We start from the raw sequence: 16,485 nt of genomic DNA on the forward strand, positions 1-16,485 counted from the left end.
TGCTCAAGGCCTGCTCCTGAGCAGCCAGGATGAGTGCCTCTGTGCTGTCCTTCAGGCCAGCCCTCTCTAGCCACTGATAGGACTTCTTGAGATCAGCCACTTCAGTTATGGTCCGGTGGTACATCGCGTGTAGGGGCTTGTCCTCCCATGATGGTCCCTCTTCCAGCGCCTCATCTTCTGTTCCCCATTGTCTGAGACATTCTCTGAGTACGTCATCCGTTGGAGCCTTCTCGTTGATGTATTCATGGAGCTTGGATGTTTCATCCTGGACAGTGGCTCTCACACTCACTAGTCCCCGGCCTCCATCCTTTCGGCTTGCGTACAGTCTCAGGGTGCTGGATTTGGGATGGAACCCTCCATGCATGGTTAGGAGCTTTCGGGTCTTAACATCCGTGGTCTGAATCTCTTCCTTTGGCCACCTTATTATTCCTGCAGGGTATCTGATCACTGGCAGGGCATAGCTGTTTATTGCCCGGGTCTTATTCTTGCCATTGAGCTGGCTTCTTAGGACTTGCCTCACTCGCTGGAGGTATTTGGCCGTAGCCGCTTTCCTTGTTGCCAGTTCGAGGTTGCCATTGGCTTGTGGTATACCAAGGTACTTGTAGCTGTCCTCAATGTCTGCTATTGTTCCTTCAGGGAGTGAGACCCCTTCAGTGCGGACTACCTTTCCTCTCTTAGTCACCATCCGACTACATTTCTCAAGCCCGAATGACATCCCGATGTCGCTGCTGTAGATCCTGGTTGTGTGGATCAGGGAATCTATGTCCCTTTCGCTCTTAGCATACAGCTTTATGTCATCCATGTAGAGGAGGTGACTGATTGTAGCTCCATTTCTGAGGCGGTATCCATAGCCTGTCTTGGTGATTACTTGGCTTAGGGGGTTCAGTCCTATGCAGAACAGCAGTGGGGAGAGTGCATCACCTTGATATATGCCACATTTGATGGACACTTGGGTAAGTGGCTTGCCATTGGCTTCAAGTGTGGTTTTCCACATCCTCATCGAGTTCGCAACGAAGGCTCTGAGGGCCCTGTTCACCTTATACAACTCCAAGCATTCAGTGATCCATGTATGTGGCATCGAGTCATAGGCTTTCTTGTAATCAATCCAGGCTGTGCACAGGTTGGTACGTCGGGACCTGCAGTCTTGTGTGACTGTTCTGTCAACCAGGAGCTGATGTTTGGCTCCTCTGGTATCTCTACCAATGCCCTTCTGTGCTTCGCTCATGTATTGATCCATGTGTCCACTTATCTTAGCCGCAATGATGCCTGACATGAGCTTCCATGTTGTGGAGAGACAGGTTATTGGCCGATAGTTGGATGGGGCTGCACCCTTTGAGGGATCCTTCATGATCAGGATGGTTCGCCCTTCGGTTAGCCATTCTGGGTGAGTCCCATCCCTCAGCAGCTGGTTCATTTGTACTGCTAGGCGCTCATGGAGTGCTGTGAGTTTCTTTAGCCAGTAGGTGTGGACCATGTCCGGGCCTGGTGCTGTCCAGTTCTTCATATCTGAGACTCTTTCCTGTATGTCTGCCACTGTTATGGTAACCGGGTTCTGTTCAGGGAGGTTGCTGTGCTCCTCTCTCAGGGTCACCAGCCATTGTGCACTGCTGTTATGTGCAACCTCCTTCTCCCATATGCCTTTCCAGTACCTTTCAGTTTCCAGTCTTGGTGGGTCAGCTCTGTTGTTAGGACCCTGCCACTGAGCGTACACTTTCGCAGGTTGTGTTGCGAACAGCCTGTTTATTCGTCTGGCCTCATTCTCTTTCGTGTACCGCTTTAGGCGACTGGACAAGGCTTGGAGCCTTTGTTTGGCAGTTTGGATCACTGATGCTGAAGCGTATATCAGCTCATTGGTTTCTGTGATCGTTACGGTAGGGATCGCCCTCAGTGCTGCATTGACACTTTCTATGAGACTTTCAGATGGTACTTCACATAGCCGTTGTAATCGGTTTCTAGGTTGCCCAGCTTTCATTCTCGCCATGATCTTAGCTTTCAGGTCAGGTGCTGCCTCGCTCAGCATTTCATTCATTGGGGCTGGCCACCCAATCTCATCATCTGCATTCATTGGGGCTTGCCTCCCAATCTCTTGTAAGACCTCCTCCTCTGATCTGGCAGCCTGGGGCCCTTCACCATGGAACCTGCGTTGTACCTCATCAATCTCAAGTTGTGACAGCAGTTGCCGTTTGTGGATGTTGGAACACTGAGCTACTAGTTGTTTCGCGGTCAACCGTGACTGTGGGTTTCGAAGTAACCATTTAGCCCACATTCTCTGCATGTAACCCCTCTGACTAGGGTTGCTTGAGTAGTAGCATTCCAACAGAGCCATGTTATCGCATCTCGCCCATCTCCGCTTTGTTCCAGTAGCCCATTTTTCATCAAGGTGCTCTGGTTCCCCAGCACCTGACGCAGACCTTGTTTGGCCGGGCGACGTCTGAGCCGGCATGTCATTCATTTTATTGTCTCTCATCATTGTATGAGGTAGGCATTAGCGTGAAGGACCTTGCCCAAGGACCCACACTGGATGGTGTTATGTGCTCATTATTGCCCCAAGCGGGATTCAAACCAGCGTCTCCCGCATGCCAAACCGGTGCCTTACCAACTGAGCTATACAGCCGCTATATATATATATATATATATATATATATATATATATATATATATATATCTTTCACAACCGCTGCAGCTGTAACAAAGCAATTTACAGAATATTTAAAATAATACATCTGAGAATTTTGAGTATTGATCCATATACAAGGCGCACTGTCGGCTTTTTAAAAAATGTACCGGTAATGCTTTTAGGTGTGTCTTATACAGTGGAGAATACGGTACATCCAGTAGTTTGGCTCAACTTCTATTTTATACTGTCCGGTTAAGTTGCGTGCACTTTTTTTTTTAATTGTTTATTTTTTGAGGTTTCTCATCCATACATCGAAATAGCTTTCAGGCATTCATTATCTGTCATTTTTGCCCATTGCATTTTGACCACGATGGCCTGAAACAAAAGCTGCTGGGAACAAAAGATGTAAATAGAGTCTAAGGAAGTGTGGCATGTTTGTCTATTCAAAACCTGGTAGGTTTGATACCTTGATCATTCCAAGTGGGCTGTGGAACATAGTGTCAAGCTAATTTGTGGCCAATTGAATGCCATGGGAATAATATTTCATTTGGAGAGTACCTGGGTGGCATGCAGATGGCAACCATTTGAAAATATATACAGGGAGCTGCTGGAATATGAATTGCCTGCTGTATTGAAATTGCTGCTTTAACTTGGTACCAAAAAAAGGCATTTAATCATAGTTAATTTCCCTTCTTTCTCCCCCGATTTCTATAGACAAGACCGAGATATTGAGCCTGAAGATTTTCAGCGCTACACCGAGAATGTCCAGGCTCTCCTGCAGGACTGTCCATTGCAAAAGCCTCCTGCTGTTCTTTCAACAAGGCACAAGGATGACAAATCTATCGCAAAACGGAGGGTATCACGTAAGGTAAGGTGGGGGAAAAAAACCCAAAACACTAAACTGAATTAAAAAGACATAATTCATTTGAGGTTTTCAGTAAACCTCATTTGATTGTGGCTCTCTGGGGTCTCTGGATTGTTAATTTCTAATTTTGCCAAAATATTTCTTGTATGCCGCCACAGGTCAGCAGGGATGAATCTGTACTTTTAATGGAGTTAAGAACTGACAGTAAAATGAAACTTGCTCCCTGCCATCTCCCAAATCACCAAGCAACACAACATGCCTACCAATATGGCAGCTTTGCAAACAGTAGGCAGCACTACAGAAAGCTCCCAGAATCCATTTCTCATAAGTAAGTCTTAAATTCTTCAAAATTCTCCAAGTATTGTGAAAGCCTTCTCTTTAAAAATAAAAACAACACCTGTCTATCAATGTGTTTCCGCCTAGGTCCAACTTTTCCTTATCCCTCAAGACCAACGCATCCTTTGGCCTCGTTTTTTATGTGTCTGACATCCATGAGAGGAACTTTATGACTCTCTTTCTGGCCAGTGGTAGACTTGTATACACGTTCAATGTAGGTGATCACCGTGTGGAAATCTGGAGCGAGGGAAATTATAATAATGGAACATGGCATAATGTAAGTTCATCTTGTTGTTCCACCTGTCAATATTAAGGCTGAATTTTAGATACATATACAGGTAACTCTTTTTCAAGTGCAAGCATGTGACCCTGAGTAATGAATGGCATAACACAGAGCTGCTGAGTGATGTGTTGTGTCTCTCTCAAGAGAATGAACTTGCTCACATTACTCCAGTGATATATATAATGTTCTGTGAGATGCAGATACACGGTCCTGCCATTTTTCAAATTCTCAACCCAAATGAAGATTTTCAGGCTCTATGTAAAAACTGATTGTTGTGATAATGCTAAAAATCATCCGTCTTCAAAAACGCAATACTTAATTGACCATTTGTGATTAGATTGACAGTTTTCATGAGCACGTCTTTGTGCAGATATTATCGGCCAACAGAAAGTTTCTCATCCTCCACCGAAGGATATTGTTTGTACTTTCAGTATATCACAGGTCACAGACTTATGCTGATTGTAAAAAAAAAATAGTTCCACTGGATTATGATATGAAATACCGTATTTTCCCCACTAAAAGGCGCTTTGGCGTATAAGGCGGACCTTAGAAGCTGCAATAGTGGCTGCGGTTGCATATATATATATATATATATATGTCATAATTAACTCAAATCAACAAAAAAATTAATCGTGATTACTCACACATTTTTTATTGTTTCTGAATTTCCTTTTACATTTTTGTCCTATTTTTCCCCATTTTAATGCTCTAATCAACATGGAATCATGAATCAGTTTTCTATGTGCCAAATGCAAATATTTACTGAAATAACAATTTCGATTTTCAATTTTACATAAACATTTTTCACTTGGTGCATTTATTCACACATAATCTCTCACACAATATTACTGTCCATCAATAACGATGAAAAAAATATTTTGTCACACAACAGCTGCTTTAACAGCTTTTTTAATGAAATCAAAACAGAGCAATATAAAATTGTAAAGTGCACATCTAAGGCACACTAGTACTCAGCCTATAGTGGATTTAAACACAGCTTTGCTTTGAACACAGCAGTCTGTTTCTGTATTTTTGTTGAAGAATAACGAGACACCGGACACCAGTGCTCATTATGTGCCGCTGTATTGGAAACTGCCGGCCGTACAAACAAGCACACGCACTTCCCCCGTGCTGCATGGGCAAACCTTTCTGAAAGGGGGGGGGGAGGTTCACTCCCCCTAACACAGTCAGTCTACGTTGATTGTATTGGTCCTTCTTGCGCGGAAGTCTCTCTACGGTTTTGTGTAGACCTCATTTCGAATGACTACACTTGGTTCAATGACAACACTGGAGACATTTTACTTTCGCTAGGTCGTTACCACTGTAGCGCACTGTCACTGTCAGACGAACACAGAGAAGCTCCACCCGCTCTATTTACATGAGAACACTGTAACCTTCCACACAAAATAGTTCCAAACAAGTAACAATTGCGTCAGTGGCATACATCGTATACCTGTATGATACAAAGAGAGAGAGAAGAACAGATAACTTTGGTCTTGTCAGTGGAGCAATATGGCAACTTTTTAAAAGTAAACTTTCCATTCATAAACTCTTTAAGTATCCGTTTTCGGTGCCTCGCGCTGCCGTGGCTGGCAAAACAGACATGGGCGTGGACTTCTGCAGCGCGCTTGTTGTTTTGTTTCTGGTGTATTTATAGAGCAACGTAACATCCGCTTGTGACGTGTGCCACATTAATCTCGCGAGAAATATTTTAATCCCGTTAAAATTCATTTAAATTAATGCCAATAAAAACGCACTAAACTGACAGCTCTAATATATATATACATATATATATATATATATATATATATATATATATATATATACAGTATATATATATAGAGAGAGAGAGAGAGAGAGAGAGAGAGAGAGAGAGAGAGAGAGAGATTTCACAACCGCTGCCGCTGTAACAAAGCGCTTTGCAGAATATTTCAAATACTACGTCCAAGAAATCAGAATATTGATCTATATATAAGGCGCATTAGATTCTAAGGTGCACTGTCGGCTTTTGAGAAAACCATATGCTTTTAGGTGCGCCTTATAATGCGGAAAATACAGTACTTGCAAGAGTAAATTTTAGTCAATAAAATGTACAATGACAAGAAATTGTGCTTCCTTTCTGAAGGTTATTTTTATCCGTGATGGAAGTATGGGAAAATTGATCGTCGATGGACTCACAGTGATGGAGGACAGAGTTAAAGGCAAAGCTGTGCCCTGGCATGTCAGCAGCCCTCTCTATTTTGGAGGTGTACCTCCAAAGCGAGCACAAAAAAATATTCTGGTATGGATTAGATTTTTAACTGCAGATCCATCACTCTAATATATCATTGCTAGAAATATGATGATTTATTTATTGAAAGTGCACTCCATAAATAATAGTCATGTACTAACATCATTTTCAGGGTTCAAAACGCGGATGGGCATCTTGAATGATTTTTTCCCCCCTCCAAATTTTCTGTATTTCGTTATTACATATCTGCTGATAGTTTAGAAAACTGCTGATAAGTATTCAATATTCTTTTTACATGGTGGAAAAATGGGGAAAAAAAACCTTAAAAATATTGGGGGGGAAAAAAGAAAAAAATCAAAAATGTAATTTGCGAGTTTGTGTGTGGCAAACTGCAAATACGCAGTGGTCGACTGTAGTTTTAGATTGTAGAATCAGTAATCACCAGTAGATGGCAGACTTGTCTTCTGCTTATATCTGGTCTTGTACTGCTTAAGAGCACATATGTTTCACATATGGACATCTTTTGTGTGTGTGTGTGTGTGTGTGTGTGTGTGTGTGTGTGTGTGTGTGTGTGTGTGTGTACTGTATATGATACGTATATCCATTATCTGAAGCGCTTTATCCTCGCAAGGGTCGTGGGGGTGCTGGTGCCAATCCCAGCTCTCTTCGGGCAGTAGGCGGGGTACACCCCGAACTGGTTGCCACCCAAGCCAATCCCAAGGCACACATAGACAAACAACCATTCGTGCTCACAATCAGACTTTATATGTACTGTATTTATCTTTTTGTGTTTGTTCCCTTTAGGGTGACTCGGTAAACAGCTTTTCTGGCTGTTTGAGGAATATCCAACTCAATGGGCATTGGTTGTCATCTGCTGATAAAACATTTGGAGTGACACCGTGTTTTGAGGGACTCACCGAGGCAGGAACATTCTTTGCAGAGGAAGGAGGCTACGTACTTTTGGGTAACTTAACGTTCATTTTGCACTCCAGTTTTTAAGCCCCTGACATGTTTTCCTTGACTGGATACATCCAGTAAGTATAATTTTTTTGGGGCCAATTTCATTAATTGTAAAAAAAAAACAATTCTGTGGGATTTTAATTTGTTAATTTCCTGTGAATTCCTATTCATCATTACTTTTGTCAAATTTTAATTTATTGGAGGACCACAGAGCAGGGGTCACCAACACGGTGCCTGCAGACAACCAGTCGCCCGCAGCACCATCTGAGTTGTCCGTGGGCATGTTCTAAATATAGATCACCAGTGAGAGGCTTCTTTGTGTGTGTTTGGGTGTGTTGCTTTTCATTGCTACGTCTACAAACAATATCACAGTAAAATTTTATTTCACATAGTTCATGCACAAACTGCACAAACTGAATGGTGATTGGAATTCCATAAACATAGACACAAATGAAAATCCGTAACAAAAATACTTATTTATTTAAAAGAGCACCGACAAAGTATAAACAGAAATCCCTGGTCACAAGGAGCCAGGACAAACAAGGCATAAACAAGAAGCGCTCGCGAAAGGCAAGGTAATAGTAAAGCCCTGAATATGAACGAAATGACAAAAAACAAAGCAAGAGTAAGCTTAAAGACAAAACAATATCAATACTAACAAATGAGGGAATAGAGAGCAAAAACGACAATGACGAGTTCGAGAGGTCTAGAAAACAACAATTGAGCATGAGCAGTAAAACAGGACAATAATCCAACAGGGACTTTGCAATTAGGCAGTCCTGAAACCGAACCAATGAACACTGGCAGCAGGTGTGCACAGTGGAGGGAAAGCCCTCCTTTACCAGCTTCAGGAGACGCACACAAGAACAGAATCATGACGGAATTCAAATATTGAAAAATTGTGTTGCGAAATGTTAGTTTATTAAAAATGCTGTAAATTTGGTTTTAAGTTCAACGTGTGAGAGGATGTATTTAAACATCTGCAAGTTGATTTGTACATTATGTAACTTGCACAAACATTTTAAAAAGTGTTGCATATTGATATTTATCTGTGTCCTGCTTTTTTTAAATCGTTGCTCATTATTGGGAGAAATCATTTCCAGGATTAGTGTCCAAACATGGATAATTTTCAATAATTACGATAATTAACCATATTTTGGGCAAATTTGTGAAGTGTGTCACAAAATGGTCGCCCTTTGCATTCAACAATAACAAAAAGTAACTACTCCTTTCTATTATTTTCTGTCATGCCCCCCCCAAGGAAGAGGAAAACATCTCGCCGCCCCCCCCCCCCTCAGCACGGCTATAAATATCAAAATATCATTTGTCTCTAAAATTGTTATAAATGCACCTTTGCATAACACTGTATCCTTATTAACGTATAAGAGAATAAAAAAAGAAAGAGATATGGACCAACTTTATGGACCGACTTACAACAAAGAATAGCTTTAGTAACTGGAACAGAAAAGATTTTGTGCATCTGAAATTCAAAAATAATCCTTAATTTAACAATAAATATTTTTTGACTGACCATGTCAAACCATACAACACTGAAAAATAAAATGACATACACTCAATGTCTAATAATGCATTCAAACTAATCACCAACATTATCTCAGAGCACAATATTTTAAAAAAACGTTAACCAGCAAAACAAAAATATATAAAAGAATTTTTGCTTCTTTTTTTTAAATCAAAGATTATGTCTGGATTAATGGCTACAATGAGCACATTTTGCAGTGCACAGCTTTTCAAAGCGAGGTTTGAAGCAGGACACAGCAACTCTCGGCTCCTTCCACAATGATGTAGCCGGGACCTGTACTAGTGATGGGAATTCCGGCTCCTTTTGGAGAGCCTTTTCGGCTCCCAAATGGCTCCTCAGTTTTTTTGTTGCTTAAATTAATTTACCGGTACCAAAAATAACGTAATATTATGTGTAAAATGAATTACTAATGCAAAAAATAGAGAGTATATCAAATATTTATTTACATTCTTCTAAACATACTCAACATTGAGCACAACATGGAGATCTACAAAAATAAAAACAAAGTACAAAGACCCATCTCAAAACAAGGTCAACAAAAAGTTCCAATCTCTGAATATTTATATTTATAAGCTTTTAACTGTTTACAGTAAAACAACAAGTAAGCTTTGAATACAACACAAAAAATTATAACTTAAAATTTGTAAAACAAAAAGAAAAAAAGCAGAATCCAGGTAAAAGTTTTAACTTGTCTTTAGTGAAGATTGGCATTAAGAAAAACCAAGTGCCTCAGCTTTGAGGGGTTGATCCTGTTTCTCCTCTATGTTAACATTTGCCCTGTTTTGGAAAAGATTCTCTCTGAGGGGACAGATGTTGCGACAACACACAGCCTCCGTGTCATCACATGTGTAAGACGTGGGTACACTGAATCCTTGGCCTCCCACCAGCTCAAAGGGTCTGCACTTCTCTGGAAAAGGGGCTCCTCAAGCTAGGATCTCACTTCCAGAATTGCATCTGAAGAAGGATTCCGTCTTGTAGTGCTTCCAGTTACTCGTTCTTCAAAGAACCTCCAAACAGCAGATGCTTGTGGCTCTTGTTGTTGTTGCTCTGCTCCCTCTTCTCCCTCTTAGCCCCCTGGCAGTGGAGTTGTCTGGCTGGCTCTTACTGCTGCTGCAGTTATTCTTTGAAGAGCTTCATCAACCGCCCTATTGTCAGTGAAGGCCCGCTTCTTGAATCTTGGGTCAAGAATGGTGGTTTCTGACAGAACAGTGTTCCATTCCATTTTGTGGAATTTTCTGTCCATGGATGCACAGAGAGCATCCACTAACTCTTTCACTTTTCCCTGTGGTTATGCTGGTCTGATGCTCAGCTGTCACTTTCTGAAGACCCTTGCACAGGATCAACACTTTAGAGGCTGTAACATAGCTGAAAAAGAGTACCGGTAAACAATAAGTGTTAAAATTATGCTTTTTCTTTTTATAGCAGTATATATTATTATTTCATATTAATAATGCAAAAATGGCAACTAATAAAAATGATAACTGAATAATAATAACATAGAATAATGTGATAACACTTGTACACTGTACCTGTCTGCACTGATCTCCACAGTGACCTGCTCAAATGGCTGCAGAACAGTGCAGGCCTCCGGCAGTATCTCCCATTCCTCTTGGATCAGAGGATCAATGGGTGCATTTATCACAGCCAGGGTAGAGATGACTGCATCCTCGGACTCCAGGATCCGTTTTAGCATGTGAAAGGTGGAGTTCCACCTTGCTTGAGCTTCAGCTCAGGCATGCCCATCTGTTGTTGGGTAGATTTGAGCTTTTGTGTGGCTGTTGTGCTTCTGTGGAAGAATTCCACTATCCCCTTCACTTTGTCCACAGTGGGCTTCATCACCTTCAGAGCATCTCTTACAACCAGGTTAAGGGTGTGTGCAAGACATGGGTGATGGGTCCATTTCAGGGTTTTAATTGCTTTGGTGATGTTAGCTGCATTGTCGCTTACACAGCAAACCACTTTGTTTTCCACATTCCACTCTTTGGCCACTTTGAGCAGCTCCTCTGCTAAGTTCTCAGAAGTGTGTCTTTCACTGAACTCAAAACAATCCAGCAGACAGGTCATTTTGAAATTTTCAACAAAGTGGCATGTAACTGACTGGATGTACTGGTTCGGGATGTCCAGCAGTCGGTTATTAGACAAACAGCCATGGCTTTTTGGACCCGTTCTTGGAGTGCAGCACGTTCTCTGTCATATAGGCCTGGGATGATTCTTTGAGAAAGCGTTTTCCTGCTTGGAATTGCATCCATTGGATTGAGAGCATGAGTATATCTTCTGAATCCTTTGTCATCCACGATTGAAAATGGCTGAAAATCACTTGCAATCATTTTACCCAGTTCCTCGTCAATTGTGGTCTGTTTTGCTGGTTTTATAGGTGTTTGGATAAAGTGGCTCATAGAGCTCTGGGTTGTACTTCTAGGCAGTTGTTGTGACATTGCAGCAGCAGCAACAGTTGCAGACACACTAGCACCTTCATTAACATCTGGTTCCCTTGCTTGTCTTTTCTCTTGACATTGTACTGAAGGGTTGACTTTTCTTATGTGCCTGTGCAGGTTATTTGTGGAGCCTGATCTATGGGATATTTTAACTTTGCACAGTCTACACGCTGTCTTTGAACTATAAATTAAATTGAAATGAGTCCAAATTTCACTGCGTTTTCTATCCATTTCTCACCTTTTCGCTTTCCACCGTGTTTTTTTTTTTTTTTTTTTTTGCTAACTAGCTCAGTCGTCTCCTCGTCTGTCTCGTTCGCGTGCTGCTCAGCGTGCTGCTGTGTGAGTGTCTCTTCTCTAACCCCTCCCCCCTCTCTAAACTGTAGCGTATGTGTGTGCGTGTGTGTGCGTGTGTGCGTGTGTGTGTGTGTGTGTGTGTGTGTGTGTGCGTGTGTGCGTGTGCGCGTGCGAAACCCTCCCCTTCCTCTTCTACCACAGATCTTGACCAATCACGTGCGGCTTTAACCGAAGGGGGGGAAAAAACAACAGGAGAAAAAAAAAGTCGGCTCTGGGGACCGGCTCGTTCGCGAACGACACATCACTAACTTGTACAGTATTATTAGTTTACTGAGGTAGCAGTCACAAAGCGGCATGATTGTTGGCAATATTCGTCACGTTTTCGCTGAAAATAAACTCAAGCATCTTATCAGCGTGATTCTTTCCGTGACACCTTAATTTATTTGGCTTCATGCTGTCTCATCCAAAACGTTTAGAGTTTAGACAAAGTAAGCACATCACTCTTCCCTCGTCTGCCACCGCAGGCACATTGAAGCCAAGCTCTACATACGCCTAGTCATATTTCCTCCCTGAGAATGCTCCCTGCGCAAACTCTGCCAATGAGAGCGCCACTGTCCCCTAACGTATTGGAAGTGCAACTGCAAGTTATTTTAGGACAGTAAAAAATTAAAAAAGCATGTTCCCCCAGGTTAAACGCCCCCCGCCCCGCCCGGCGAAGCCTCGCCCCCCCCCCCCCCCCCCCCAGGGGGGCGCGCACAACTATTTGAAAAACACTACTTTAACCCAACCAGTTTCCTCACCTTTGCCCCAATGCTCACTGTATTTGAGCGGGAAAATAAAGCTCGAAATCATGCAGATATATTTTCATGTCAACCTGACCTCAGAGAACGTCCTTTACTTTGCCTCCTTCCCTCTTTTAGACACGCTTGACTTGGGACCGAGATTTCAACTCGAAATGGAGGTCCGGCCCCAGGTGACATCGGGTGTACTTCTGCATGTGCCCGGAGCAGAGGGTTATTTTTCACTGTTCATTTATCAAGGAGCAGTAAGTCAAAGTCACAGATGAGACAATTATAATACAATACATAAATCATTTTTAAATGTTTCTTTTAATGGTTAGAATGTTGAAATGAAAACAATGTTTTCCAGGTGATGGCCGTTTTGAGTGATGGGACACACGAATTATTGGCAACAGTTTCTCCAAGGCGGGCTCTATGTGCTGGTCACTGGCATAGAATTGCAGGTGAGTGTTAATTAATTTTTTTAGGGCGGTCAAAATGTTTTAAGAACAATAAAGAATTCCCAAAGAGTGCCACATAGATCATGGACAAATAATGTGATGAACTTATTTTATAAGGGAATGCATCAAAGAATTGTGCAAGTAAGCGCCTCATTTCCAACATTGAAAAAAAATTAACGGATTAGTCAAATCAAGTGGCGTTTATTTTAATTTCCTTTATCCTTTATTTGTCCCACATTGGGGAAATTTACAGTCTACAGCAGCAAGATTGGGTAGAGAAGAAAGAAGAAAAACAAAGTATTCACATTCACACAATGAATGTTACTGTTTCGATGTACACCGTTCATAAGTGCAATATAAATATAGATATAGATATGGTGGCTGTGCTAATTACAAATGTTTTCCAAATCATTTTATTTTTTATTCAGCAGCCTGACAGCAGTGGATAGGAACAAGCGGCTGTATTTTAATGAAGAGTCTCAGTGTTTCATTCATCGTATAGTTGACAAATATCAATGACATCCCCTGATCTTAACCCAGGGGTGCCCAAACTTTTTGGATCAAAGATCTACTTTTCGATCAACTAACCTCCCAGGATCTACCCTTACCGGCGCGCGCATGCGCACGCGCACAAACACACACACACACACACACACACACACACACACACACATACACACACACACGCACACGCACACACACACACGCCATGATGAGAAACAGCCTGAAACAGAGGCATGCCACGCACTTTTGCAGGCTGTTAACTATTGTAGCTAACATGTACCGTTTTAAAGTGCTTCCCTGGGCCCTCCTAGATTCCTATTCTTGGCTCGTGCCCTCGGTGAAATGTACAGGAAGCAAACTCTGACTGAGAATCATGACGATAAAAGATAGAGCGCAACAGCTCTGATCACAAGCTGCAATTGCAAACTGCTGAGCGCAAACAACTTCCGGTGACTTACTCACGCGCCACCGTAAATTTAAGATTTACCTGCTTTATTTTATTAAAAAAAATAGTGAAAATGAGACTGATAAGATGATTAGGGTGCAGTGTATATTAACACAAAAAATATATTACTAACATGTACAAAGACACACAAATGGTTGTTTGTTTTTTTTTCTTCTTGACACTCCTCGGATCTACTTGGGACCTGTCTTAGATCTACCGGTAGATCAGGATCTACCTAATCGGCACCCCTGTCTTAACCCAACTTGGCATGGAAAACCTAAAATCCCAAAAAGAAGAAATTGTCATGTGACAAACAACAACAGAAACCTTGAGAAGGGATCCCAGATGGACGATAACACAATGCCACGCATTTGCCCTCTTCTCAAATTACGTCTTTTTTCGCATAGGTTCCCGGGTTCATCGTTTAACCCTTTCATGCACCCCATTACCTGATAAACTGTCCACTGTAGTAACCGCTGCACCTGAAAGGGTTAAGACAGAGGTGGGCAATTATTTTTTGCGTAGGGCCACATGAGAACCAGAAAATATTATGGAGGGCCGGATCAAAAGGGTGAACTAAATTCGAAATAATATTAATTGGATTTATTTATTTAAAAAGCAGTATTTTGCATTTTTTTGGCACGTTTTTCAGACTTTAAGAGTACATTATTCCGTCGTATCGAACGGGATTTGCTTGACTTGGCGCTACTGCGGGCTTCCGTATTGTCTCCCCCTTCCTCCCTATGTTCTGCAACTTCAAGTACCGTAACTGTGCCACCTGGCCATAGTTTGCCCACCTCTGGGTTAAGATCATCAAACAAGTGTAACACCCAGTTAACCCAATAAACACAAAATGCTGTTTTTAAATTATTTGATTTATTAAAGGTGTGGGGGGGGCAATTCAAAAGCACCTGGCCCTATGTGAAAACGTACTTGAGTACAAGAAGAGAGCATCACTGCAGGGCATGAACAGAGGCCACAAATCACTATGAAAATACTTGTCTTGTGTCTCCACAAAAATGCAAGATCGTCTTTAATCCTCATTTTCATCATCTGATTGGCATTTGGTCAGAATTCACAAATAATTAATCCGACACATTGTCCTTTGCCAGGTGGTGCTTTTTTTTCATTCTCAATGGCATTCAAATGTTCTTTTTCTTTATGTTCTTTTGTTTCGAGTTTGCAACACACCTGCCAATTCTTTGATGCAATATTTAAAAACACTATTTGTAGAAATTCTGCGTTGCCAAGCAAAGTCAGAACCTCAGCGAGTCAGACATATTAAAAGTACGTTATAAGCTCGTTGTAATATAACATAATGAGTATATTATTAAACTGCTCTGTCTTGCCTGATCACAGTGATGAAAGATATTGGCATCCTCAAGTTGCAAGTAGACCAACAGGTCCATAATGTGAATGGGTTTCTGAATCTTCACTCTACAGTCATTACAAAGATTTTTATTGGTGGAGTTCCAGGTTAGTTATCGCCCAGTGTGAGTCTTTTTATTTTCTGCTTGAGTCATACATTTCTAAACATTTGTCTACCTCGCAGATCTCTCCCTTCCAGGCAGCCATGTAACCAAGGAGCCTTATGTGGGTTGTATGAGGAACCTGAAGATCAACAACAGCGGAGTGAGCTTCCCTGACGCAGCTCTGGTCAGCGGAGCGGTCAGCGTAGGATCCTGTCCGGCTGTGAAATAAAGTAAAATTGCTAACTGTTCCCAATGCCTTATTAATAACAAGAAAATATAACAATTGTAGGAAACCACTCCCTTTAATTTACCGCATTTTCTGTATTATAACACGCTTCGGATTATATGGCACACCTTCAATAAATGGCCTTTTTTAAAACTGTTTTTGTTTGTTTGTTTGTTTATTGAAGATAAAACATATACAGTAATAATTTGACAGGAAATAAGGTAGATAAAAAAGTAAAAAGAAAGAAATCAGTCTTCATTCAACACAGTTATTATGTTCAAGGGAGTAGGATGAAGTAAAAAAACTTATCTAGTCCTACCCCGTTATGTGTTTATATCTACTAAATCATTTTTATATCAATCAGAAAAGAAAAAGTAAGAAGAAGTCTCCATTAAGGCTCATACTTTACCCTTAACCGTGATATTTTCTCAACTTTTGGTTTGTATCGGGATTATATACATCCTCACCCTGGCACTCTTGTGTCAATTTTCTCTTGTATTCATAATGGATATTTAAATACCTTTCTCTATTTATCAACTTAGCTCTGATTTATCATTATATTTAATGTTTAGAATTTATCATTTTAACTCTGATTGATGTAGGTCAGGGGTGTCCAAACTTTTTGCCAAGGGGGCCAGATTTTATGTGGTAAAATGTCGGGGGGCCGACCTTGGCTGACATTCTTTACATTGAACAACAATATTGTTCAACAAATTTTAGTAAGCCAGTCTGTTTCACATTTCCATTTTTATTTTAATTTCAACAATCTTAAGAATTACTTTTGGTTCATTTGAAACAGGTATATCACATGCAACTGCTTATTCACTTGACTTTTTCTTAAACAGAAGTCTCCTGAGTGCAAATTGATTGATTTGAAACATAAAATGTATCACCATGACTTTTCAATAGTCACAAAACCTTTGACTCGAACAACAGGGAAATGAACAAGCAATACACATATCCACAACTGCAAGGATCATTTGAAATATGACATATCAGTCAATATAAACACGGAGTGATGTCTTGTTAACTCGT

The 16,485-nt window shown here is 41.2% G+C and overlaps 1 protein-coding gene across 1 annotated transcript in view; it reads left to right on the plus strand.

The window, feature by feature from the left end:
• lama4 (laminin, alpha 4) overlaps positions 1 to 15,607 on the plus strand; it is a 60,764-nt gene extending 45,157 nt beyond the window's left edge. Inside the window, exons 32-40 of the mRNA XM_052052124.1 lie at positions 3,332 to 3,485; positions 3,641 to 3,810; positions 3,906 to 4,095; positions 6,227 to 6,382; positions 7,136 to 7,295; positions 12,484 to 12,608; positions 12,713 to 12,806; positions 15,112 to 15,228; positions 15,305 to 15,607. Coding sequence (XP_051908084.1) covers positions 3,332 to 3,485; positions 3,641 to 3,810; positions 3,906 to 4,095; positions 6,227 to 6,382; positions 7,136 to 7,295; positions 12,484 to 12,608; positions 12,713 to 12,806; positions 15,112 to 15,228; positions 15,305 to 15,453 — 1,315 coding nt within the window. The 3' untranslated portion in view covers positions 15,454 to 15,607. The remainder of the gene's footprint in view (positions 1 to 3,331; positions 3,486 to 3,640; positions 3,811 to 3,905; positions 4,096 to 6,226; positions 6,383 to 7,135; positions 7,296 to 12,483; positions 12,609 to 12,712; positions 12,807 to 15,111; positions 15,229 to 15,304) is intronic.
• The last annotated feature ends 878 nt before the right edge of the window (positions 15,608 to 16,485 follow it).

The sequence above is a fragment of the Hippocampus zosterae genome, chromosome 19, assembly GCF_025434085.1.
Source record: "Hippocampus zosterae strain Florida chromosome 19, ASM2543408v3, whole genome shotgun sequence".
NCBI classification, from domain to species: Eukaryota; Metazoa; Chordata; class Actinopteri; order Syngnathiformes; family Syngnathidae; genus Hippocampus; species Hippocampus zosterae.